The sequence below is a fragment of the Neoarius graeffei genome, chromosome 26 (assembly GCF_027579695.1).
Source record: "Neoarius graeffei isolate fNeoGra1 chromosome 26, fNeoGra1.pri, whole genome shotgun sequence".
NCBI lineage: Eukaryota > Metazoa > Chordata > Actinopteri > Siluriformes > Ariidae > Neoarius > Neoarius graeffei.
In genome coordinates this window covers 54,956,700-54,981,661 of record NC_083594.1, presented here as the reverse complement: position 1 = coordinate 54,981,661, position 24,962 = coordinate 54,956,700, and the positions used below count along the sequence as shown (strand labels likewise).

At 45.0% G+C, this 24,962-nt stretch overlaps 2 protein-coding genes across 3 annotated transcripts; both read right to left on the bottom strand.

Annotated features, from left to right (window-relative positions):
* Positions 1 to 3,412: 3,412 nt before the first annotated feature.
* abhd14a (abhydrolase domain containing 14A) lies at positions 3,413 to 8,412 on the bottom strand. Its single transcript, XM_060910103.1, has 5 exons — positions 8,290 to 8,412; positions 5,618 to 5,898; positions 5,273 to 5,388; positions 4,831 to 5,066; positions 3,413 to 4,616 (listed from the first exon to the last, which is right to left on the bottom strand). The coding sequence occupies exons 2-5, from the start codon at positions 5,875 to 5,877 to the stop codon at positions 4,434 to 4,436; spliced, it is 795 nt and encodes a 264-aa protein (XP_060766086.1). The 5' UTR covers positions 5,878 to 5,898; positions 8,290 to 8,412; the 3' UTR covers positions 3,413 to 4,433.
* Positions 8,413 to 10,883: 2,471 nt separating this feature from the next.
* hyal2b (hyaluronidase 2b) lies at positions 10,884 to 24,183 on the bottom strand. Of its 2 annotated transcripts, none has more exons than XM_060910101.1 (4): positions 24,105 to 24,183; positions 19,792 to 20,752; positions 15,935 to 16,024; positions 10,884 to 13,253 (listed from the first exon to the last, which is right to left on the bottom strand). In XM_060910101.1, the coding sequence occupies exons 2-4, from the start codon at positions 20,716 to 20,718 to the stop codon at positions 12,876 to 12,878; spliced, it is 1,395 nt and encodes a 464-aa protein (XP_060766084.1). In that variant the 5' UTR covers positions 20,719 to 20,752; positions 24,105 to 24,183; the 3' UTR covers positions 10,884 to 12,875. The 2 variants fall into 2 exon arrangements, with proteins under 2 accessions (XP_060766084.1, XP_060766085.1); XM_060910102.1 differs by lacking the exon at positions 24,105 to 24,183 and adding an exon at positions 22,644 to 24,098.
* Positions 24,184 to 24,962: the final 779 nt, after the last annotated feature.

Sequence of the window (24,962 nt, the reverse complement as noted above, 5' to 3'; positions counted from 1 at the left end):
AACAGATCTCAGGTTTAGTTTTAACTCAATCCTCACTCAGTTGTCTGTGGATTTATGAGTTTATGTAATGGGTGTAGCTTTATATATTCCTCCAAAACTACACTGTTTATTAACTTCACTTTTTATAGCCGAGTCAAATCACAGTTGACCGTTTTAGCAGTCGAGCTTTAGATTCAGTCAAAGGTATCCTAATAACCAGGAGAATTATTGCAAAGCCATACTTTTTAGTGATCAAACAAACTCATCTCATCTCATTATCTGTAGCCGCTTTATCCTGTTCTACAGGGTTGCAGGCAAGCTGGAGCCCATCCCAGCTGACTGATAAAGCGGCTACAGATAATGAGATGAGATGAGATTATACATACACATTCCTTTCGGGTGTTCAGAGCATCCTTCTCTTTCAAAATTCTCTCAAAATCTTCCATACTTAACGAAGCAAACCTGGTGGCCATGTTTGTTTACAAATTGTAAACCATATTCAACACTCATTCTCCACTGGGTAGAGTGGCATAATACACTCAGGATCGACAATATGCTAAAAATATTGCATGCGATCAAACCAACTGAATGAAGCCCGCCAGAAGAGAATAGAACATGTTTTTATTCCATTGCAAAAAATGTCCTGTATGTATAATAATTTTGCATATTTATTTCTAGCTCAGCAAACTTGCCAATTCCACTGGTTCACACGGTAGTCTACCAGTTTTGACAGGTGAATAACTCCCTACTGAAAAAATACCGCATTACAAAATAATCAGTGAACACTGTTGGATTCGCTTTTTCGATTCTAATCTTGCTTTAGCTGTTTTCAGCACATGGGATACAAGAATATAGCATTAAATAGTCATCGTAATTGAAGCCAGGAGCCAATGGAATGGTGTGATGATGTTGAATTTAAATTCTCGCTCTATCGCGCCATTCCACCGATTCTCGTTATGGTTCCAGCCAATCAGCAATGAGGTTACATATTCCAACAAATCGTGCCAGTATTTGTAAAAACTAAACACGCTTTCTCCTGCACAGAGCCCTGACTGAACTCAACCCCACTGAACACCTCTGGGATGAACTGAAGCCTCCTCAACATCACAACATCTCACTAATGCACTTGGAGCTGACTGAGCACAAATCCCCACAGCCACACCCCAAAATCTAGTGGAAAGGCTTCCAGGAAGAGTGGAGCTTATTATAACAGCAAAGAGGGAATAAATCTGGAATGGGATGTTCAACAAGGACATCTGATTGTGATGGTCAAGGGAATGCATACTTTTGGCTGTATAGTGTATAATAATAATAATAATAATAATAATACCAGTACAACAATCACTGTTGATGGTTATCTCCACTTCACCTGTATGGATTAAAAGAACAGATTGTAGTTATTATACCGGTATTACAATGTTCGTTATTGTCCTTTTGTTTTTTATTACTGTCATATTACAACCCCAATTCCATAAATCTGGGACACTTTGTAAAATATAAATAAAAAAAAACAGAATATGAGTATTTGTAAATCTTTGAAACCCAATATTTCATTGAAAATAGTACAAAGACAACATATCAAATGTTGAAACTGAGAAATTTTATTTTGAAAACTATATGCTAATTTTGAATTTGATGTCTGCAACACATTTCAAAAAAGTTGGAACGGGCGTGTTTACTGCTGTGTTGCATCACCTCTACTTTTAACAACACTCTGCAAACATATGGGAACTGAGGAGACCAATTATTGTTGTTTTGAAAGAGAAATGTTGTCCCATTCTTGCCTGAGACAACTTCAGTTGCTCAACAATTCAATGTCTCCTTTGTCATATTTTACACTTCATAATGTGCCAAATGGTGGCGTCACGGTGGTGTAGTGGTTAGCACTGTTGCCTCACAGCAAGAAGGTTCTGGGTTCGAGCCCCGTGGCCGGTGAGAGCCTTTCTGTGTGGAGTTTGCATGTTCTCCCCGTGTCCGCGTGGGTTTCCTCTGGGTGCTCCGGTTTCCCCCACAGTCCAAAGACATGCAGGTTAGGTTAACTGGTGACTCTAAATTGAGCGTAGGTGTGAATGTGAGTGTGAATGGTTGTCTGTGTCTATGTGTCAGCCCTGTGATGACCTGGTGACTTGTCCAGGGTGTACCCTGCCTTTCGCCCATAGTCAGCTGGGATAGGCTCCAGCTCGCCTGCGACCCTGTAGAACAGGATAAGCGGCTAGAGATGATGGATGAATTCACCAAATGTTTTAAATGGGAGACAGGTCTGGACTGCAGCAAGCCAGTTTAGCACCCGGACTCTTTTACTACGGAGCTATGCAGTTTTAATCTGTGCAGAAAGCGGTTTGGCGTTGTCTTGCTGAAAGAAGGATGGCCTTCCCTGAAAAATATTTTGTCTGGATGGCAGCATATCGCTCTGAAATGTGTTTATATCATTCAGCATTAATGATGCCTTCCCAGATGTACAAGCTACCCATGTCATGTGCACTAATGCACCCTCATACCATCACAGATGCTGAATGCTTTTGAGCTGTGAACTGATAACACGTCGGATGGTTCCTCTCCTCTTTAGCCTGGAGGACATGATGTCTATGATTTCTAAAAAGAATTTCTACTTCTGATTCATCAGACCTCGGGACAGTTTTCCACTTCGCCTCAGTCCATCGTAAAAGAGCTCAGGCTCAGAGAAGGGGGCGGGGTTTCTGGATATTGTTTATATCTGGTTTTAACTTGCGTTTGTGGATGCAGTAATGAAGTGTTTTCACAGACGATGGTTTTCTGAAGTGTTCCTGAGCCAATACAGTGATTTCCACTACAGACACATGTCTGCTTTTAATGCAGTGTCTCCTGAGGGCCCGAAGATCACAGGCATCCAATGTCAGTTTTCAGCCTTGTCTCTTGCATACAGAGATTTCTCCAGATTCTCTGAATCTCTTAATATTATGGACCATAGATGATGTGATCCACAAATTCTGTGCAATTTTACATTGAGAATGTTTCATTATTCTTAAAATTGTTAGCTTGCTCACGCACTCTTTCACAGAGCGGTGAACCCCGCCCCATCTTTACTTCTGAGAGACTCCGCCTCTCTGGGATGCTCTTTTTATACCCAATCATCTTACTGACCTGTTGACAATTAACTAGTTTTTTTTTAAGCATTACACAACTTTTTCAGTCTTTTGTTGCCCCATCCCAACTTTTTTTTGAAACTTTTTACTGGCACTAAATTCAAAATGAGCATTTTTTTTAAATAAATGAAAAAGTAAAATTTCTCTGTTTCAACATTTGATATGTTGTCTTTATGCTATTTTCAATTAGAGTTTCCAAATCTTGACATTCTGTTTTTATTTATGTTTTACACACTGCCCCACTTTTTTGTAATTGGGGTTGAACAACCTGGCAAAATTCAGTCCTGACAGAGACATACCGATAAAGCAACTTTTATTTCACTTAGTGTTTTAATAATGTTCAGCTCTTTTCTATTTACAGGCAACAATCTACATCTGACAGGATGAACTGTACACAGACTGTACACTGTACACACACAAAGTAAGTGTTGGTAGGAAATAAATAACTCCATCATGACTTCACACACAGGGTGGAACTACACTGAATTAGCGTAAAGTGCATTAAACAGGTTGAAGCAGGCTGTTTAAACAAAGCGAGAGTTAAAGGGATGTCATGAAAAGTTTTTTTTTTTTTAAACATGCGCGCGCACACAAAAAAAAAAAGCATCGCAAAACTTCACCGTGTGTCATAGCCAAACGATGATCAACACGTTCAGATTATCAGAAATTCAACAAGGTCCTAACATGCTAGTGTGCGTTTCTGCAAACGCCGAGGTGTCGGCGCGTCCCGAAGCAGGCGGCTCAAACACTCGCCACAGGTTTAGCTCATGAAATTTTTCAACATCATGAACTGAACAGAATGTGTTCAATTTTCCTCCCCAATGTATTTAATCAGATCCCTAAATTCTGTAAAAGCGCAAACAAAATTGACATCATTACCGTGAAGCAAAATAATGAATTTTTTTAAATAAGCAATTTCAGCTAAAGCGCCAACAACTGTCTGTATTTACATGGTTTTTACTACAGATTTGAAACCTGGTCCTTGAGAGGGGCGTGAAATCAAAGGGAGAGGAGAAAAAAAAAAAAGTGCTCTTGGTTCCAGGTCTGGTGTTATGCTGCAGTATCTGACTCATTTATACTGAAAGTCTCAGAGGTGAACTGGCTGTGTTTTCACACCATTTTCTCTTCTTCACCTCCTCCCATCTGTCCCTTTCACACTTCATCTCTGTCTCGCGCACACACACACGTCAACCTGACAATGTCATCAACAACTTTTTTTTTTTAAACATGACACTACAGTTGAACTGATTCATCTGTTCTACATGTCAGAAAAACTAAACATTTGAAAGTATTGTCATTTTTAATCACAATTTTTGTTTTGCCCCCATTGCGTTAGTCGAGTGTGTTGAGGAAGTGGAGCAGTGCCTGGTGGAACTCTCGCGGTTTGTCCATGTAGCAGGCATGTCGTGCTCCCGGCAGCTTCACCACCGAGTGATGAGGGAGATGCTGCATGTTCTTCAGAGACTGAGAGCCCAGATTAGTGTCCAATTCTCCAACCACAATCAGAGTCGGAGTCTGAGAACATGAACACACACACACACACACACACAATTATAATGCTGCAGTTACAGCTGACACTGGAGACTCAAACACCTCCTTTCAGAAAACTTCACCATATCAACGATTTAAAAAAAAAATTTTTTTTACATGGCAAGTCCCTGTGAATGAGCCGTTACTACAGAAACCATAACATATGAGAACACACACACACACACACACACACACACACCTGGATGTCATGGTACTGCTGTGGCGTTAGTGTTCGGGTGGCGACAGGTGCGATGGGGATGAAGGCTCGCAGTTGATCACTGAACCTCTGCAGGAAGGGAAGAGCATAGTGACCACTCATCGACGGAGTGATGAGAACCGGAGCGTGAACTCCCAGAGCCTCGAGGAAATGTTTCAACAGATCCACACGGCTCTGTTCCGACTTCACCGACTCTGATGCTGGAGACTTCCCAAACCCTGGAGACAGACAGAGAGAGAGAGACACAGATGGAGTGAGAAAGTGAAAGACAGACAGATAACCATCTGGAAACCTGCTTGATGTTTGTTGTAGTGATTAAATATATCCTCAGTGTGTAATCCGATTCTCCCCGGTTGTGTCTCAAACACATCATCGTCCATGCACCAAGGGAAAGCTCTGCCTGTGTGCGCGTGTGCGTGTATACCCGGCAGGTCCAGTGCCAGTGCTTGGTAGCGGTTAGCGGCGAGCAGACTGAGCGTGCCCAGCTCCTCCCACGTCCTGGAGGTGAAGGCCTGACCGTGCAGCAGCACCACCTGCAGCCTGACACAGGAATTACACCACCGTCACCTCACACCACCTCAACAAACATTATTCTTTATTCATCAGACCTGTTTGTGTTTATAAAAAGATAATTATACAGATTATTCATAATACAGTACATTATACAAGCATTTGGTAGAGACAGCTATACTGGAAATACACTGTTCTCTTGTGAAAATATTTGTTGTACTGTTGCACCATGCACGGAGGTTGCATGACCAGACCAGACCTGGGTAGGACCTGTCTTCCAGAAGAGTCTACAGGCAGGGCCTCTCTGAAGAAGAGCGGTGGGTCGCTGGGGATCTGTCCCGTGCGGACGGTGATGTTGATGGGTGACGGAGAAGCAGAGATGAGCCTCTGTGTCCTCTGCACGGCCAGAGACGGCTCGGTGTTGCTCTGTCTGATGGAGGACGGCAGCAGCAAGTACAGCAGCACGGTGAAGAGCAGCACCAGGCCGAGCACCACCGCACGGTTACGCAAGAAGCTCATCGTCTCGCTCAAGTGTCTGGTCTGTAAGCAGGAAAAAGGCTTTATGTTTCATTTACACTCATCAGGATCCATAACTGACCAGTCGTGATTGATAGCTGGACCTTCATATGAAAGGCAACACAAATCTTTAAAAAAAAAAAAAAAGTGTTCTGGAGCTAAAAGTTCTGTGAACGTGATGCGGATTAGGTTAGATCCTCCCAGATCTTGTACAGACAATTTAGTCATACTGATGACCTCTACCTGTCCTGCACAGAGACATCAGGATTTTCAAACAGATTTCAAATGTTTGACCACTGGCGACAAAGGAGTCCAAAAATGGAGGACTTGATTCACTGAAAAGAACTGTTTTGCACATTACAGACTCCATGTGACAATAGAAATACTCCAATCATTTGAACTGAACAGAACGACTGGATTGATACTCTTCCACCATCTTACCTGTCCTCAGACCCAGGTGTTCACAGATGGCATATGTGTACATATGCCACAAATAAAAAGATATTAAAAATTCTGAAATGGCAGAAATGTTTCAACAATTCCTCATACATCTGCACACAACAACAACCACCAGCTTCCCTTTGGACAGCCATCTTCTCTCCATTTTTCCCCAGGGAAATTCTTCAATTATTCAGAGACTCCAGCTGAATTATGGGATAGCGTGGTGTTCTGTACTGTGGTATACTATAGGTGTAGTAGATCATCTGGGTTCTGTTCGACTCCTGTTAAGTGCCTACTCAGTATTTGGACACCATACATCAGAGCATTTTTGAAGGATTTTCCACTAGGAGACCAACTGGTCTGGGCAATACAATCACAGGCCCCAGAGTCCATGCGGCTGCACCGCTGCGGCATATTCTGTGATGCAAAGTGGTTCACCAATCACCATACAGACAAACACACGACAGTGACTACACAGCTATCAAGAGCAATTACCAAGCACAAATGTTATGTCAAAGACGCTCAAAGTTACACAGTAATGACATCGGATTCTGACATCAGCCATCTCAGTAACCAAATTTTAGTTTTGTTTCTCTTAACCAACATGATCTTGTGTGTATATCTTATAACATACATCTACGTTTTCCTTGTTAAATGTATACTTACATGGTACTTGGTTAATTAATTGGAACTGATTGAACCAAATGATAAGACATAACTTGGTTTAAAATTTAGTCTCCCAGTGAAGCTGGTTTGGCATTGACTAGGAGACCAAATCTGGCCACTGGGAGACCATTTGGTCTCCCAGTAACTATGTTAAAAAATGCTCTGCCATACATACTGCTTTTTGGGTATTTAATAGTATGGATGTCCTGCCTGAGTTTTCAGATGCAGCCTCTGTGTAGGGGCGGCACGGTGGTGTAGTGGTTAGCACTGTCGCCTCACAGCAAGACGGTCTGGGTTCGAGCCCCGTGGCCGGCGAGGGCCTTTCTGTGTGGAGTTTGCATGTTCTCCCCGTGTCCGTGTGGGTTTCCTCCGGGTGCTCCGGTTTCCCCCACAGTCCAAAGACATGCAGGTTAGGTTAACTGGTGACTCTAAATTGACCGTAGGTGTGAATGTGAATGGTTGTCTGTGTCTATGTGTCAGCCCTGTGATGACCTGGCGACTTGTCCAGGGTGTACCCCGCCTTTCGCCCGTAGTCAGCTGGGATAGGATCCAGCTTGCCTGCGACCCTGTAGAACAGGATAAAGCGGCTACAGATAATGAGATGAGATGAGCCTCTGTGTAGCAGTAAAACGATTCGAACGACTCGACTCGAATCACTCAAGGAATCGTTCACACTGCAGACTACACATGGCAATAAAAAAAAAAAAAAGTCAAATCGCGCTTTTAACAATAGACCTTATCGCAAAGCAGCTTTACAGAAAAAATATAGATGTTAAAATATATGAATGAATGAATAATTTTTTCCCTAACGAGCAATACTGAGGCGACGGATTGGAAAAAGATTCGATTCATTTAAACAGAATCGAATGACTAGATTCACTCAAGGAATCGTTTTGACATGAAAGAGAACATGTGGCAATAAAATGATTCGAGTCATTTCAACCGAACAAAACAAATCGACTCGTTCAGAAGAATCGTTTGGGACATCAGGAGAACCGACCAGCATCTTCGGCCGGCAGGTGGAGGTCACGTGACCTGTCGGCGAGAACAGGCTGCTGCAGGGTGTGCACTACAGAGTGCGCAAGTATTCCATTTGGAACGAACACACGCACAATAGGTGAAACTCCTTCCGCCTGCTGGTCTGAAATCGCGGCTTTTGCTCCGTCCGGAGAGAAAATGGCATTCAGCATCCGCCTCGGGAGGGAAGTGCGCACTTCAGGGAGCTCGGCTGAGGTCAGCGCGCGACACGAGCCGGCTCACACCTGAGCTCAACACAGGAGAAGCAGAAGAACATGGAGCGGAACTCACCTACAGAGAAACACACCGAGCAGAACACAACTCTGTACGGACCGGTTCTGTCAGGACGGACATCTTGACAGAGCGCTGCAGGATTTCCTCACACGTGATGCACCAAAACAGTTCCGGGTGGAAACACGCTCCCTGATACCGATGGTTCCGCTGTGTGGCTCACTGCAATACACGATAATTATACACAACAGTGTGCAAAATGAACTGTACTCACCTGTTCCTGACTCTTATAAACCCTCGTTTAACAAGAACATGCAACACACATTCATAAAATACACATACACAGGGATGTTTTGTGAATTAAACACAATTTCTGGGTTCTGGATTGTGATTGGTCAGAAGGTGTTGATTCATTTTCCATCACGAGAGAAAGAGCTGCTAGAACAGTGAGACCAGGAACGAACTTGGTTCTTGGACGTTCTACAATGTTTACTATAACTATACATGGATAAAAAATAAGAAAGCATAACTCTATTCATCACACACTTGTGAAATTTCCTCTCTGCATTTAACCCATCTGAAGCAGTGAACACACACACACACACACACACACATACCCAGAGCAGTGGGCGGCCATGCTAACAGCGCCCGGGGAGCAGTTGGGAGTTCGGTGCCTCGCTCAAGGGCACTTCAGCCCAAGGCCGTCCCATATTATCCTAACCTGCATGTCTTTGGACTGTGGGGGAAACCCACACGGACACGGGGAGAACATGCAAACTCCACACAGAAAGGCCCTCGCCGGCCGCTGGGTTTGAACCCAGAACTTTCTTGCTGTGAGGTGACCGTGCTAACCACTACACCACCGTGCCGCCAAGTATGACATTTTGAGATGTCATGTGAGAAGAACCCTCCTTGAACCATCCATCCATTATATGTAGCTGCCTATCCTGTTCTACAGGGTCACAGGCGAGCTGGATCCTATCCCAGCTGACTATGGGTGAGAGGTGGGGTTCACCTTGGACAAGTCGCCAGGTTATCGCAGGGCTGACACAGAGACAAACAACCATTCACACCTACGGTCAATTTAGAGCCACCAATTATCCTAACCTGCATGTCTTTGGACTGTGGGGGAAACCGGAGCACCCAGAGGAAACCCACACAGACACGGGGAGAACATGCAAACTCCACACAGAAAGGCGCCCGTCAGCTGCTGGGCTCGAACCCGGACCTTCTTGCTGTGAGGCGGCGGTGCTAACCACTACACCACTGTGCCACCCCTCCTTGAACTATTTCCCTCCAAATGTTTTATTCCCTACTTATCATTTCTGAAACAACCTACATCACCTGCTCAGTGACTGGAGATGCATGGGTGAACGTTATTGTAGCTTGTCGTCCTTTTCTGCACAATGAAAGACTGCAGTTTCAGCTCAAACAATGTGCTTCAGAGTGAATGAGAAGGAAGCAGGGAATTATTCAGGATCGCTTCAGAATGAAACTGCACCGATTGTCTCACTGTCAAGATGCCAACACACTCATTCCTGCATGATTCATGGGACATATTTTCATGAATGATGTTATATCAATGCCATATTGGCGAACACACTGAACCCATTTACGCAGCGCTGCGGTTCACCAGGGTGCCTTGAGTAAGCACATTCCCAATGCTTCGGTAACGTGCTGGAAAATCATCAGTGCTTTGGGAAGCTTTCTCTCTCTCAGAGGTCACAGATTGAGGGGGAGTGAGCAAGTGGGCGTGGACTGGGAGATCTCTGACAGAGCAAGGAGACCCCGAGTCTGGTTTGAGTTAATGAACAAGGATTTCTCTGTCTTTCCAGACCAGTAATGTTGCCTTTGGCAGCTTCCAACATCCAACCCCCCTGCTAAGATTTGGGACAGATCCCAAATAAGTAAGGGAGGGGGAAACTGGTGCAAAAGTGAAGCTAGTCAGCATGTGTAGGAAATCACCAGGAGCTTAACAGAGAAGGTAAGAAGCAAAGCGTGAAGAAACGGCTAAATAAGAACAGTAGCATCAGGCTTTTAAAATAAATAAATAAATAAAGCCCTTTGCATGAAGGCTGAGGTGGAGGAGTTTATTTCTGACAGAAGGCAAAAGCATAATGTTGCATAAACAGCCACAAAATGTTGACTTTAAAAAAAAATAGTAAAATATTAAAATTGAAAAATCCTGTTTCATTATTGATACGGGGAGGTTTTGTGTCATACTAATGGAAGGAGTCGCCATTGTCAGTGCTTTGGAACAGTCAGAGAAAGAGCTGGAACTTTCTCACTAACATGAGATGGATGGCACTTTTTTTTTTTAATCTTATTAACTTCAAGACAACAGGAACTACTTTTTCATAAATGGGGCAGGATAGAAATGTAATTATAAGCAGATTTTTATAAAAGTATAACATCTCAGTGATTATTAATGCATATAAAATTGTAAAGTGGTGGACGAGAGATCAGTCAGTTGGGAACGTGCTGCGATCGGAAAATCAATACCACCGGGGTGGGAATACTAACTCTCAGCACCTGTCTTTGGGTTGTATCACACCAAACAGTCATGGATTATTTTCCTATAACTGTATACCACCCCAGTACTTTATGCTATCATTGTCACACAGCTGGTATAAACAGGACAGTCCACACAACCCTCTCATCAAATCCCAGCCCTGAAATCACTGATTTATTAGAAAATAAGAAATGTCACACTACAAACATTTGAATTTGCACCAACGTATATTTATAAAAATAAGTTTATCAGTGATATAAAGAATGCACTTTAACACACTCAAACTAAACCGCTTCCAGTGGGGGAGGGGGAAAAACAAACAACAACAAAAAACCAACAGCATGCAGGATTTGGTCTTTATATCAAGTGTAAAGCGAAGGCCCTTAGTGAGATTACCGTGTTTTCCGGACAACACGTCAGATGCTCAGATTTAAGATGCACTTACTTTCAGTGTGACAGTAGCACCATGTGAATGGTAGAATATCTCCTCAAACTCAAGACACACACACAGGCACGGTGCAACATGGCAGTGAACGGTAAACGTCACAGTATGTGATAAAAGGCAAAGAACGAGTCATGTAGTCTAGAAAACACGGTAACGCTGGAAACTATTGCATAATACAGAGTTTAGTTCTTAGATTAAACACAGATTTAAAGAAAAAAAAAACCCCACACTTTCAAAACAAATGGCACTTAAAACTTCCAGTTTGCTCCACATGATAAACGAGACGGTGGCTGACGACTCCACCTTCGTGCTTTGGTACATGAGGACTGTGTGAAATGTTCACGTCACACCATCCAGCAGTGGTTCCACATCAGACCGAGGCTTTGGGTGAATTTTATCTTGCGTCTGCTTGTTTTGTCTTTGTTCAAAAGGACGTCGTGTGTCATTTCATCTTTAAATCTGCAATGCCACCACCACAGATTAAAGCTGAAAAAGTGCAGACAGGCATCATACGCAACACAGAGATCAACACGTGTGACGTGCACAGCGCGTTCACAGTACAGGAAGCGTTCCGCACTTTACCAAAAAGTTCTAAAGGTTTAATAGTTAAAGGATGCACATGGGTTTCAGGGGGAAGAAGAAAAAAAAGTCTCCAGTTCACTCACGACAAGTCACAACTACATTCGAGCTGGGCGAGGATTATAAAATACTGCAATATGAACCATGTGATGATCATGATGAATAATTCTTTTACACAGGTGAGGTGTGGAGTCAGTCACTCCATTACAGAGATCCAGCTCTCGAACTGAAGATCACGGAACTTTCAGTCATCACCCAGCTCTAATTTATTCTGCGTTTCTTATCCTCAGCATGGAGGTCCTCTCTCTCCTGACACGACTCCTCTCCTCATCTCTCCTCATGCCGTTTTCCTGCCAGTGCAGCGAGCCGAATCTGGAACCACTGCCCACTTTTCCACCGCTGAAGACAGCCAATAAAACCAGTTTGGTTCTGGGATCAGACAACTGCTGAAATGGAAAATGTTTTTTATATATATATATATATATATATATATATATATATATATATATATAAAACGCCCCAGTGCAAGAAGAATTTGGAGATTAGTGACTAAAAGGTAAGATTAATATTCTGAAGAAGGTTTATTGGGATTTCCCCCCAAATGAATCCGTCAGATTTTAATTTCATTGTGCCCTCTCTAACGCTCCTGAACATCTGATGTACTTTAAACGAACATGACGACATTCTAAAGTCTGGAGATACAGAAATGTTTGAGTGGATGGGAAGATGCATAACGAATTCTCATGCAAACAAAGCTTTCTCTGAGCAGCGACATGATTCAAATAAAGACCTCGAGTTGCTGTGCTGTGTGATGTTCAATAGGACCAGATGTGCATCAGGGCCGTCTCAGACTGGTGGAAAAGTGGGTTTAGGTTTCCTGAACCAGCTTGGTCTCTGTGCAAGTGGAAAAGATGCATCAGAATGGAAACCATCACTGCAGATCATAAACCTCTCACTTCTGTCCTTGTGTAGTTCATGGTGCTGTGCAGCAGGGGGCAGCACTAAACTAATGCTCACTGTAAAGCAGCAGACAAGGCGTCTCTTCTGTTCAGCTTCTGTTTTGTCCACCCCGTTCCTCTATTCGCATTAGCACAGCAGGTTGATTTTTGGTCACTCCAGAAAGGTCAGCATCAGCATCACCACTAGCGCCCCCTGCAGGCTGAGACCTGCTCTGTTTCCGGATGCCCTCTCCGAGCACGTCGCACCCTTGTAGCCGGTGTAGCACTGACACTGGAAGTCCTCCTTTAGCTTGGACAGCTCCTTCTGGTCCATCTTTCCGCGCACGGTGAGCTGACCCCCCCGCAGCTCCAGTGTGTGCGTGCGAGCACTCAGGTGCAGGTAGGTGTCTGTGTCCGGGTGTCTGCGCAGGCAACGTCCATGCCATCCACACAGCTGCGCGCTGCACTGCTTGGCTGCCGAGGAAACGTTGAGGAGGTAGTGGCCGAGGGCGCCGGAGCGGAGGTACTCCCTCAGGTTGGAGCAGCTTTCCTGCACGTTACAACAAAACACAAGCGTCAGACAAGTCAAACTCGACACCAAGGGAGAGGACGTAGACGCCGCCACTGCCAACTCGACGACTTCTTGTTAATAATGTGCCTCAGATACGTCTTGTACACTGTGTTCCAAATTATTATACAAATCATATTCTCAGATTTTCCTAAATTATCTATATTAATGGCAGTCATCATGATTTTCCAGTCATCAACCATTAGAGTACAATTCAAATGTTTTTGAACGAACCTCCCAATGAGAACAGTAAATTTTTAAGAAATAAACACAAATGCACCCAAAATGCATGTTCCAAATTATTACGCACAATTGAGTTTCCAAACATTTTATTGTCATAAAGAACAAAAAATGGTCATGTGTGAAATTAGAAACATTAGCAGGTCATGACTAACTGAAATGTAACTGAAATCAAACACTATTTAAATCAAAACATTATCACAAGTGAAGTCACATCTGAACATAGGACCCCTTGTTGAAAGGACCTTCTCAAGTCTTCCATCCATTGAATTTGTCAGTTTTTGGATAGTATCTGCTGGAACTGCCTTGCATGAGGACAGAATAGCCTCCCAGAGCTGTTGTTGAGATGTGAACTGCCTCCCACCATCATAAACACTTCTCTTGATGATGCTCCAAAGGTTCTCAATAGGGTTGAGGTCAGGGGAGGATGGGGGCCACACCATAAGTTTGTCTCCTTTGATGCCCATTGCAGCCAGAGATGCAGATGTATTCTTTGCAGCATGACATGGTGCATTGTCATCTCTCATCTCATCTCATTATCTCTAGCCGCTTTATCCTTCTACAGGGTCGCAGGCAAGCTGGAGCCTATCCCAGCTGACTACGGGCGAAAGGCGGGGTTCACCCTGGACAAGTCGCCAGGTCATCACAGGGCTGACACATAGACACAGACAACCATTCACACTCACATTCACACCTACGGTCAATTTAGAGTCACCAGTTAACCTAACCTGCATGTCTTTGGACTGTGGGGGAAACCGGAGCACCCGGAGGAAACCCACGCGGACACGGGGAGAACATGCAAACTCCGCACAGAAAGGCCCTCGCCGGCCACGGGGCTCGAACCCGGACCTTCTTGCTGTGAGGCGACAGCGCTAACCACTACACCACCGTGCCGCCCTGGTGCATTGTCATGCATGAAAATGATCTTGTTTCGAAAAGCACGATTCTTCCTTTTGAACCATGGCAGGAAGTGTTCTTTGAGGAACTCCACATACGTTATGGATGTCATCTTCACACCGTCAGGGATCCCAAAAGGGCCGACAGTCTCTCTCCCCATGATTCCAGCCCAAAACATCACTCCACCACCTCCTTGTTGGCGCCGTAGCCTTGTTTGCATGGGGTGGCTGTCAACCAACCATCCACCACTCCATCCATCTGGACCATCGAGGGTTGCACGACATTCATCGGTGAACAGAACAGTTTTGAAGTCAGTCTTCATGTATTGTCTGGCCCACTGGAGCCATTTCTGCTTGTGTCCAATGGATAGGGGAGGTCGAAACGATGGCTTACGCACCGCTGCAAACCCCTGGAGGACCCTGCATCTTGTTGTTCGGGGCACGTTGGAGGCACCAGCAGCTTCAAAAACTTGTCTGCTGCTATGACAGGGCGTTTTTACAGCTGCTCTTTTGATCCAACGTATTTGCCTGTAGGAAAGAGTCCTGGATTTTCCATTATCAGCACACACACACACGCGTGTGTGCTCTGAATCAGCTACATACTTCTTGATAGTGCGATGATCGCGATGAAGTCTCTTGGCAATTTTGATTGTTGCCATGCCTTGACCCAAACATTGAACTATTTGTTGCTTTTCAGCAGCCGACAGGTCCTTTTTCTTGCCCATTTTGGTTGAAAATGGTAGCCTGCTTAATAATGTGGGACAACCTTCTTTAGTAGTTTCCCCTTTAATTGGACTCACCTGCCAAACTAATTAGCACAGGTGTCTTCAATTGGTTTCAGTGATATACAGAGCCCTGATACACATTACCATTCATGAGTTTAACTGACAAACAAAAAATATCTTACCTTACCACTCTTAAACACTTGTTGCATAATAATTTGGAACACAGTGTATACTTCAAACAACAAGGGAGAAAAAATAATTCCTTCATGTGACCTTGACCCTGTCTGGATCAACGACAAAATTTAATCTGTTCACCTGCCAGTTACAATGATGATTCCGTATAAACCCTACAAACTTTAAACCACTCATTCTTCAGATATCACGCTAATGAAAATCTCTGAACTAATCCTGTATTTTTATGAAGACACACCTCTGTTTTAGTTAAACTCCACCTCCCCGGGGTTTGTGTGTAACCTCAGCCCTGAATCCAGCCAGAGCATTTTACAGTTATAGAAACTGCATGATGCTAAACTGGTGGAGCTACAGGAACATTCCATTCGTCCCGTAAACCTGAAGAAGCCAATTACAGGCAGATGGAATAAATCTGATAGAAAGTGGGCGTGGTGGAGTTTTGGTTTATGGACTAACTGGTGCTTTAATGTGAAATCGCACTACTTCACACACTGCGCTCCACTATAGTGTTGGAGGAAAGAACAGGAGCACTACAGGAGTTGATGTGCTCAGACCCAGGGGTGTGGTCATCTGTGAGGGTGCATTGTGGGATTGCAGGATGGAGACTTACACTACTGCTGGCGTAGGAGGCGTCGCCCCACAGGATCACACCGGCGGCTCCCAGAGACACACTTTCACCTATAGTGGAGATCAGATCCATCTACACACACACACACACACACACACACACACACACCACTGTGACCACTGTATGGGTGCAGATTTCTCTACTTTTCTCTCTCTCACACACACCTCCCTCTCACTCAATCATACATAAACACACCTTCTGCTGACACTCCATTCATGTCTGTACCACATAACCAGCATGGACAAGTTTGTGTCTTTCCACCCAACAGTGGAAAAGTACAAGCGCACACAGAGCGTATGACCTTAAGGCTGTGCTTGTGAGAACTTGCTGCTTCTGATTCTAACAACCACACTGACAAATCCCACGCTTAAGCTTCTGAAACCTGATTCAGGTAATTTGTGTACATACAAATTTTTAAAAAAAATAAATAAATACTGCTGATTATGGAGCGGCACGGTGGCACAGCGGTGAGCTCCAGGGCTCGAGATGCTGTCTGTGGGGAAGTTTTACATGTTCTCTCTGTGTCTCCCAGGGTTCTCTTGTTTCCTCCCAAAAACATGTGCGTGCGCTGTCCTGTGTCCCATCCAGGGTGTTTTTCCACTTCATGTGCACCATTTGTCACTGGGACAGACTCCAGATTAGGGTTGGGCGGTATTACGGTAAGAAGGTATCCCGAGGTATCCAAAAGTACCAACGGTATCGGTCTCATTACCGTCATTTTAAAAAAATATATAATATCTAAATAAATATGGAGTACATGAGGTCATAATATAAAATAATAAATTGAAGATCAGCCCGAATAACTGTGTGATCGTATTTTCACTAATTCTATCAATTTCCTAAAGAAGTTCTCATCGCGTGCAGGGTTGTTTATGTCGTTACCATGGCAACCCTGCGTGACATTTGGAGTCTGACAGAAAGCTTCGCAAGAGACTGAGACCGCGGTTGAAAGATGGCAAGTCAAGATAACGAGTTAGTGGCAAAAAAAAAAAATAATACAACATCGGCAGTGTGGCAGTATTTTGGTTTCAAACCAAACGAAAAGGAAGAGCCAGCAATAATGTAAATGACCGCGCAAAATCGAAAAAAATCTAATATGTCCCCTAAGGCACACCATAGCCTGGGGTACTCCACTTCCACGAGATCTCTCCAATGAGTTGTGTTTTGAGTAGGTTACGTGAGTAACAACAAGGTAAAATAATATAACATATGACATTTGGGATGTGGGTAATAAACGTTTGAAATGTCCTCTACTGAAGAAACGGAAGAAAACATCGTAGCGTAAACTGTTCGGTTTCTGGTGGGAATTAGCAATGCGCTTGCTATCTTTGTTGGGTGTGTTAAACCGTATGGATTTACGTAAGTGGAATAATTGTAAGGAGTTATGTGATCAAGACAACGTTAAGCAAGGTAAGGCCATTTGATTATTAATTTCCCCGCCATGGCATGACGTGGGCCCATATGATTTTGCCTTGTGCAGCTATCACGCATTTGAATTGCCTCATTTGCGCTGAAGAATATGGTTTATCGCGCAGTCTAAACGGACTTGGGTGTTGGTTGATTCTTTTTCTTTTCTTTTTTTATTTCCCATGCTTGAAAGGGTATGATCCTGCTCATCGTGTCCTTTTTTTGATGGAGTAGGTGAAATAGTGCTGCAAATGGCGTTTCAACGCACACGTGTAAACGACAGTTGAATGCTATTTTCAAGATGAAGGAAGAGTTGCATGATGCTTTGAAATATCTCTTAATCCATTCATCAATGCACAAAATTCGCTTTGCTGCTTAATCCATACCACAATGCACATAATTCGCTATGCTGCTTTTAAATAGTACATTTGAGGCATAGGCGCAGGTCTGGACAAGGTCCGCCGGTATAGGCGCACGTTACACAGTAGGCCGAAACAAAAATATTTTTTTCTCGGTAATACCGTATACCCCGGGAAAACACAGAGACAGTTTAAAGGTATCAAAATTTGGATACCGCCCAACCCTACTCCAGATCACAACTTTAAAATTCTGAGGAAATTAAACCTTAACGAGAGCGAGATGTGACAAAAGACAATGCGCTTCGATCTTGGTGGAAAAGGTCTCTCTGGGACAAATTTGGAAAAAACGATAACACGGAATACAGGGCAGTTTTTCAGGAGCTGGTAAACATTAGTGTTTTGCAAACACTCTCGGGGGAGCCTCAGGAACGTACATGGGCCTTGTTCTCCAGAAAAGAAAGCCAAGAGGAATGTAACGGTGTGTGTGTGTCATACATTTATCACCAGTTCAAGTTGAAAATGCCTCATGGCTCTTGTGTTTCTCATTGAGCACGTCGTCTCTGCCAGGAAAAACCCACTGCTTCTGAGCCGTGAATAATTCCCGAACCCTTGTCAGCTTGCTCACATACAGCAGGGAAAGTGCAAGAGAGCACAGACATGTGGATACTAAGAGTAAAGACACATGACCCCACTGACAACGCTCTGCCTGCAGCACAAACGTAGTGGTGTTTATTTTATCTCCAACTGAACTTGAGATAATCATCAACCTGAAGGACTCATCTAAAGAAAATCCTGCATTCTTTCCATCATGGAAAGCAGAGAGATTTCCTGAGGAGCTGGTGTGTGTGTGTCTCTGTCTCTCTCACACACCACTTTGCTTTTAAAGAGAAAATACATCCATCCTTCTCCTCATCTGTAAATCCATCCCAGTCTGTCTGTTTATAAAAACATCCATCTGACCATTAGGCAGTTGGTCTCTCCAACTATACTTCTATCCCTGTCTTTCTCTCAACACACCATCCTATGTGTCTGTCGATACAGCTGCATACATCAAGCCATCCATTTACATCTGCCTGTCTCTCCTAGTGGTTCTCAGAGTGGTCCTGCACTGTTACCCCTTTTCCACCAAATCAGTTCCAGGGCTGGTTCGGGGCCGGTGCTGGTGCTGGTTCACAACTCGTTCAACTTGCGAGCCAGCTGAGAACCAGTTTGCTTTTCCATCGCTCGCGGTGCTAAGGGAAGCCACGTCATTATGTCGCTGTATACGTCAGTTACGTCGTTGTATACGTCAGTTAGGTCGCTGTATACGTCAGTTAGGTCGCTACGTTTGCATAAACCTTGGCGCGAATATCGAAGCAAAAACAACACGGAAGAAGCAGCAGCAGCAACAACAACAATAATAATAATGGATGACTTCACGTTTGTACAGCTGCTGCTTCTTGTCGCTTAAAAATGGCGATCTTTCGCGGTCTTGTTATTGTTGGTCTTAACAACTCCGCCCCCCCGCTGACATAAGCGGTTCTTTCCTCTGGCCCAGCAAAGAGTTGGTGCTAGCCTGGAACCGGTTTTTCTGGCCCCAGAGCCAGTTCTTTGTCAGTGGAAACAGAAAACCTGGTTCCAAACTAAGCACCGGCCCCGAACCAGCCCTGGAACTGCTTTGGTGGAAAAGGGGCATGAGAGAGCTGAAATGGAGCCGAAATGGAGCCAAGGTGTGGATGAGTCTGGAGGGCCGTGATGACTGGTTTGAGAACCACTGGTCAGTTTACCCACAAACCTCTCTCATCTCTACAGAGGAACTGCACTGTACTGTACTTCAAGAATCAAGAGGAAAAGAGGTGTGGCCTCTGCACCTGTCAGTACCAGAAAAGAAGGTGTGGCCTCTGTACCCATCAGTATGAGGACAGATGTGTGACGTCCCACTGAACAAAACACTTTAAAATTAAAACTGAATTGTTTGCCTGAATCACAGTGTTGCACTGAAACGGCTGTAAATCTCATCATACTAAACGACTGTCTCTTTACAGTCACGATATAATATGATCTATAATTAAACAATCAATCTGTGTGTCTCACCTCAGTGAGCAGCGTGAGCTCGTTATTGTAGGTGGGTCGAGTGTAGACGAACACAGGCCGTGCAGTGCCGTTCCCCGTCGATGCCAGCCTCATTCCCTCTCGGACACGGTTCCTGACGAACTGCCGGCCAACGGACTGGTCCTTCAGTGCGCGGCCCAAATACACAGACGGGAAGAGTGCCGTGCTCTCGGTCCATAGCCACTGCAGCTGGTCGTTACGTTGCACCTCCACTTCCGGGCAGCGACCCGTGTAGCTCTTCAGGTCGCTGCTGGTGACGTAGTCATGATTATAGCAGTCAGGGAACAGGTAAAAACCCCAGAGCTGCTGGGGGCGGAGGCTTTTTGCTGTGCGCAGCGTCTCCAGCATGAACTTTCGCGCAGAAAGCTCAAAGTCCTGCTGAGCCACTTTGGTCACATGTTCAGCTGTCCAATCAGGATGTTTCTCTTGTATGAGCTTCTTGGATTGTTCACGGTAGATATCTTTGGCGTTCCAGTTACGGATCCAGAGCGGCCTCCATTCTTCCCAGTCGAACACGGCCAGCCCTTTAGCCGAGGGTTCGTTGATGTATTTCTGGAGTTCTCTGGGAATTTTCTCTAAATGCTGTGCGAGGCTAGCGAGCTGCGGCAGGCCGCCATTCACGGGAATGCCGTTATTGTCGTAATAAGGATACAGCCCCAAACGATCTTTGTAGAAGATGGTGAGGTTTTGGCGCACAAAGCCCTCGGTGGGGTACGCCACGATATCAAAGAGCTCAAACGGGAGACTGACGCGGTGCCGCGGGGTGCAGTCCTCCGTCGGCGCGTTCCACACCAGCAAGAGAGGCTTCTGGGAGTAGAGCGGCCATCTTGTGGTTTTGAGTTCCTGCGCACACAGGAAGGGCAACAGAGCTGACAGACAAAGCAGACGTGGGAAGAGAGAGCGCGACATCACTCCTGTTTTCTCACACAGCCACCTCTACACCCTGTAAAAAAAAAAAACCACACACACACACACAGAAAGCAATGCAGATCAGATTGAAGAACTCCAAAACCTGTGATATGGCATCTATTTGTAACTGAGGATGTGATTTCCATCCTTGACTTGCCGACGTTTAACACTTGTGCTCAGAGAACTCGGTTTTTCAGCCTTCTGCGGAACCACAAACATGCGCTTCAGTCACGAGAAAGTGCCGTTTTTACAGCTTTGCTCACTATGGCCTGGTTTAGCCAGAGGTGATTAAATCTCCTGCAATCAGTCTGAAATAAATCAGTGATGTTTTTTCAGTTCAATTACAATCTGGTTAAATTACATAACAAGACAGTAAAACTTTTACTCGGAGGCCCAATTTTGGGTTGTGAACCGCTGGTTGAGGACGGAATCAGATTTATAAGTTAATGCAAGACTTAATACACACACACACAACCAAAAAAAAAAAACCCACCACCACCACTTTCACTATAAAAGGCTTTGGATTGAGGCTGATGAAGCATTTCTGGGTAATATTTCTGTGTAGAGGTTTAAGCTTTGTACTGATCTTGCAAATGGTGGTTGTAGGCATTCTTGTAGGCTTCACAGACAAATTTAACAAAAAAAAAAAAAAAAACAATACACACAAGACATCCACACAGGTGTTGGACATAGCCACAGCTCAGAAATTCCTCCTGTCGGGATGCGTTAGGAGTGCAGGGGCATCGGAGGGGGTTTTAAAGGAATCAGATGACACGGCATGGTCTGTCAGAGCACTGTGGAGACTAAGATCCCATTTTATCCCTGTGTGCGCGCGCGCTGGATTTGCCACCTGGAATAAATTCTAAAGCATGATCTTCTAAAGAACAAAAACAAAATAAATAAAAGCGTCTGAGGGAAATTACTTCACAGATACATTTACAGGGCCTGCGTTCTTCTGTTCTGAACAGATCAGCACCAGAGCTCTTCAGATGTCAAAAGACATGATTCAGATGTAATGCCACAGCTTTAACTCAGTGCAATATGTATACTGTTCCTACTTATTCAGGTGACATTGGGCATACCTAACAACCTGTGCCCCCCCCCCAAATCTGTCCCTCTGAGTTACAGGTCAGTCCTGGGATCGAGATGCTGAACCTCTTCTGCTCCTCGGACCTGCCTGGTCCATCCTGGTGCCCTGTGTCTGGTTGGAGTCTCATCGCATTGCTCCTGTGGAGGACGGCCCCATGTGGACAGTTGGGGGTCACGCCTGGAGGACGCTCTGGACTCTTGCAGTGGTGCTTTTGTGGCTGGGGACTGCGGTTGTCATGAACGGTTTTGCGCTCGGGTTCCCATCGGTGGGGGGTTTATAGCGTCAATGAAACTGACTTTATGTTAGGACTGTTAATGTTATAGTCATGTTGTCCATTGTTGCCCAAATGAGGATGGGTTCCCTTTTGAGTCTGGTTCCTCTCGAGGTTTCTTCCTCATGTCATCTGAGGGAGTTTTTCCTTGCCACCGTCGCCACAGGCTTCATCATTGGGGATAGATTAGGGATAAAATTAGCTCATATTTTAAGTCGTTCAAATTCTGTAAAGCTGCTTTGCGACAACGTTTATTGTTAAAAGCGCGATACAAATAAACTTCACTTGCGTCCTCAGTTCTATCCTGAGCTCGTGTTATCACCTGGGTGGAGTTTCTCCATGCGTCCGTGTAGGTTTCCTCCAGGTTCTCAGGTGGGTTATTTCTGAGTTAACGTCTCAAAAGCAGGACTAATGATGTTAAATCATCCCTCAGTGTTAACGTGTGTGTGAATGGATTGGCATCCTATCCAGGGCATATTCCCTCCTCACGCCCATCATTCACTGGATCCACCGCCACCCTGACTGAAGATGAATAAATGAAAAGAAAAAAAAAACTTGACTTACCATTCAGTGCACTTTTCCTTCTCTAACACACCGGTTTCAACTCCTCAGGTTTGAAAGAAAAAAACAAAAACAAACAAACACCCCAGCAAAACCCAGTGCAGTGCAGTCGGAGTTCTGTGAACTGAACTTCATCCGTCCTGATCTGATCTGATCACAGCTTGTCACTTATGTTTGAGAGACTTCACACACACACACACACACACACTCTCTCTCTCTCTCTCTCACACACACACACACACTCTCTCTCTCTCTCTGTCTGTCTCTCTCTCACATACTCACACACACTCTCTGTCTGTCTCTCTCTCACATACACACTCTGTCTGTCTCTCTCTCACATACTCACACTCTGTCTGTCTCTCTCTCACACTCTCTCACATACACTCTCTCGCTGTCTGTCCCTCTCTCACACACACACTTTCACATACTCTCACACACTCTCTCTGTCTGTCTCTCACACACTCTCTCTCTCTCACACACACACACACACACACTCATACTCACACACTCTGTCTCTCTCTCTCTCTCTCACACACACACACACACACACACACTGTCTCTCACACACACACACTCTCTCTCACACACACACACACACACACACACACTCTGTCTCTCACACACACACTCTCTCTCTCTCTCTCACACACACACACTCATACTCACACACTGTCTCTCTCTCTCTCTCACACACACACACACACACACACACACTCTCTCTCTCTGTCACACACACACACACACTCTCTCTCTCTCTGTCACACACACACACACACACACACACACACACTCTGTCTCTCACACACACACACACTCATACACACTCTCTCTCTGTCTGTCTCTCTCTCACACACACACTCTCACATACTCACACACACTCACATACACACTCTCTGTCTGTCTGTCTGTCTGTCTCTCCGGTTTCCTCACTTCTGGGGTTAAGTAATTAAAATTGCGCGCGCACACAAACAAACCCCAGCACGCTGTTACAGCCACAAAGCAAAACAACAAGTCCAGCAGTTCCTGTTTAAAACCGATAACGTCCTCGGTTTTTTTAACATATCAATAAAAATCGCCGCTTTTACATGACGTAATCAGGCGTTGTGGTTAATTCAGAGTCAGCGGTGTGCGCATGCGCTCGGCCAAGAAAGTTCACGCGCAAAGTTTGCTCTCTCTTTTAGAACTCCCAGCTGCGCCTCAGCGATCAGCCGCTACAGAGCGAGCGCACGCGACCACCAGGCGGGGTTTATTCAGACCGAATAATCGATAGAGATCCGCGATCAGCTCCGGTAAACTCCACACAGTGCTGAATGAAAGCCACACGGAGCTGGAGCGCAGCGTTTCGGCTCAGGACGCCGGTTTAGTCCGCTCTCCCAGCTCACTCTGCCCATCACTGGGCACACCGAGTGTTCATTCATCAACTAAACCCTAACGCAGTGTGAGTTTCTCCCTGCAGTTATTTACCTCAAAGCTCCTCATTGTCGCTCCGTCAGCGCCTTCGCTTCATTCTTTACGGTCATTAACTGCTTTGTGGGTTCAGCCTCGGGCCGTGCCATTATTTGTCAAGAATAGGGGTGTGATGAGAAATTCACTCCACTCTTCTCATTTAGCCTGGACCTAGATATAATCTACGTGCTTTCATAACACATCAAAAACAAATTTTAATAATTTCTGTCGTTGTTTACGCTCTTTATTTACAATAATATCCGACGGGACCATCGGGAACAGCCCCCGCTCCCCCGCCCCAATGGTCCAGTCAGATGAGTTCTCAGTTGGGGAGGAGATGGAATGGACTCCACGGAAGCGCTCTGCTTCATCACAGTTGGTTTGTAGGGTCGAGTTTCAGTCCTAGAATTAAACTTTTTATTGTTTTTTTAACGTATATCTTCTCCATACAGTTGCACAAATACTCATAATATCGTGCGAATGGAAATACTTGTTAAAAAACTAAACAAAACCATAAAAGAAGAAGAAGAAACTTTTATTTGTCACATGCACACTTCGTCCTCTGCATTTAACCCATCTGAAGCAGTGAACATGCGCTCACACACCCAGAGCAGCGGGCAGCCACACTACAGCGCCCGGGGAGCAGTCAGGGGTCGGTACCTCACTCAACAGCACCTCAGCCCAAGGCCGCCCCACGTTACCCTAACTGCATGGCTTTGGACTGTGGGGGAAACCGGAGCACCCGGAGGAAACCCACACAGACACGGGGAGAACATGCAAACTCCGCACAGAAAGGCCCTCGCCGGCTGCTGGGCTCAAACCTTCTTGCTGTGAGGCGACCGTGCTAACCACTACACAACCGTGCTGCCCACCGGC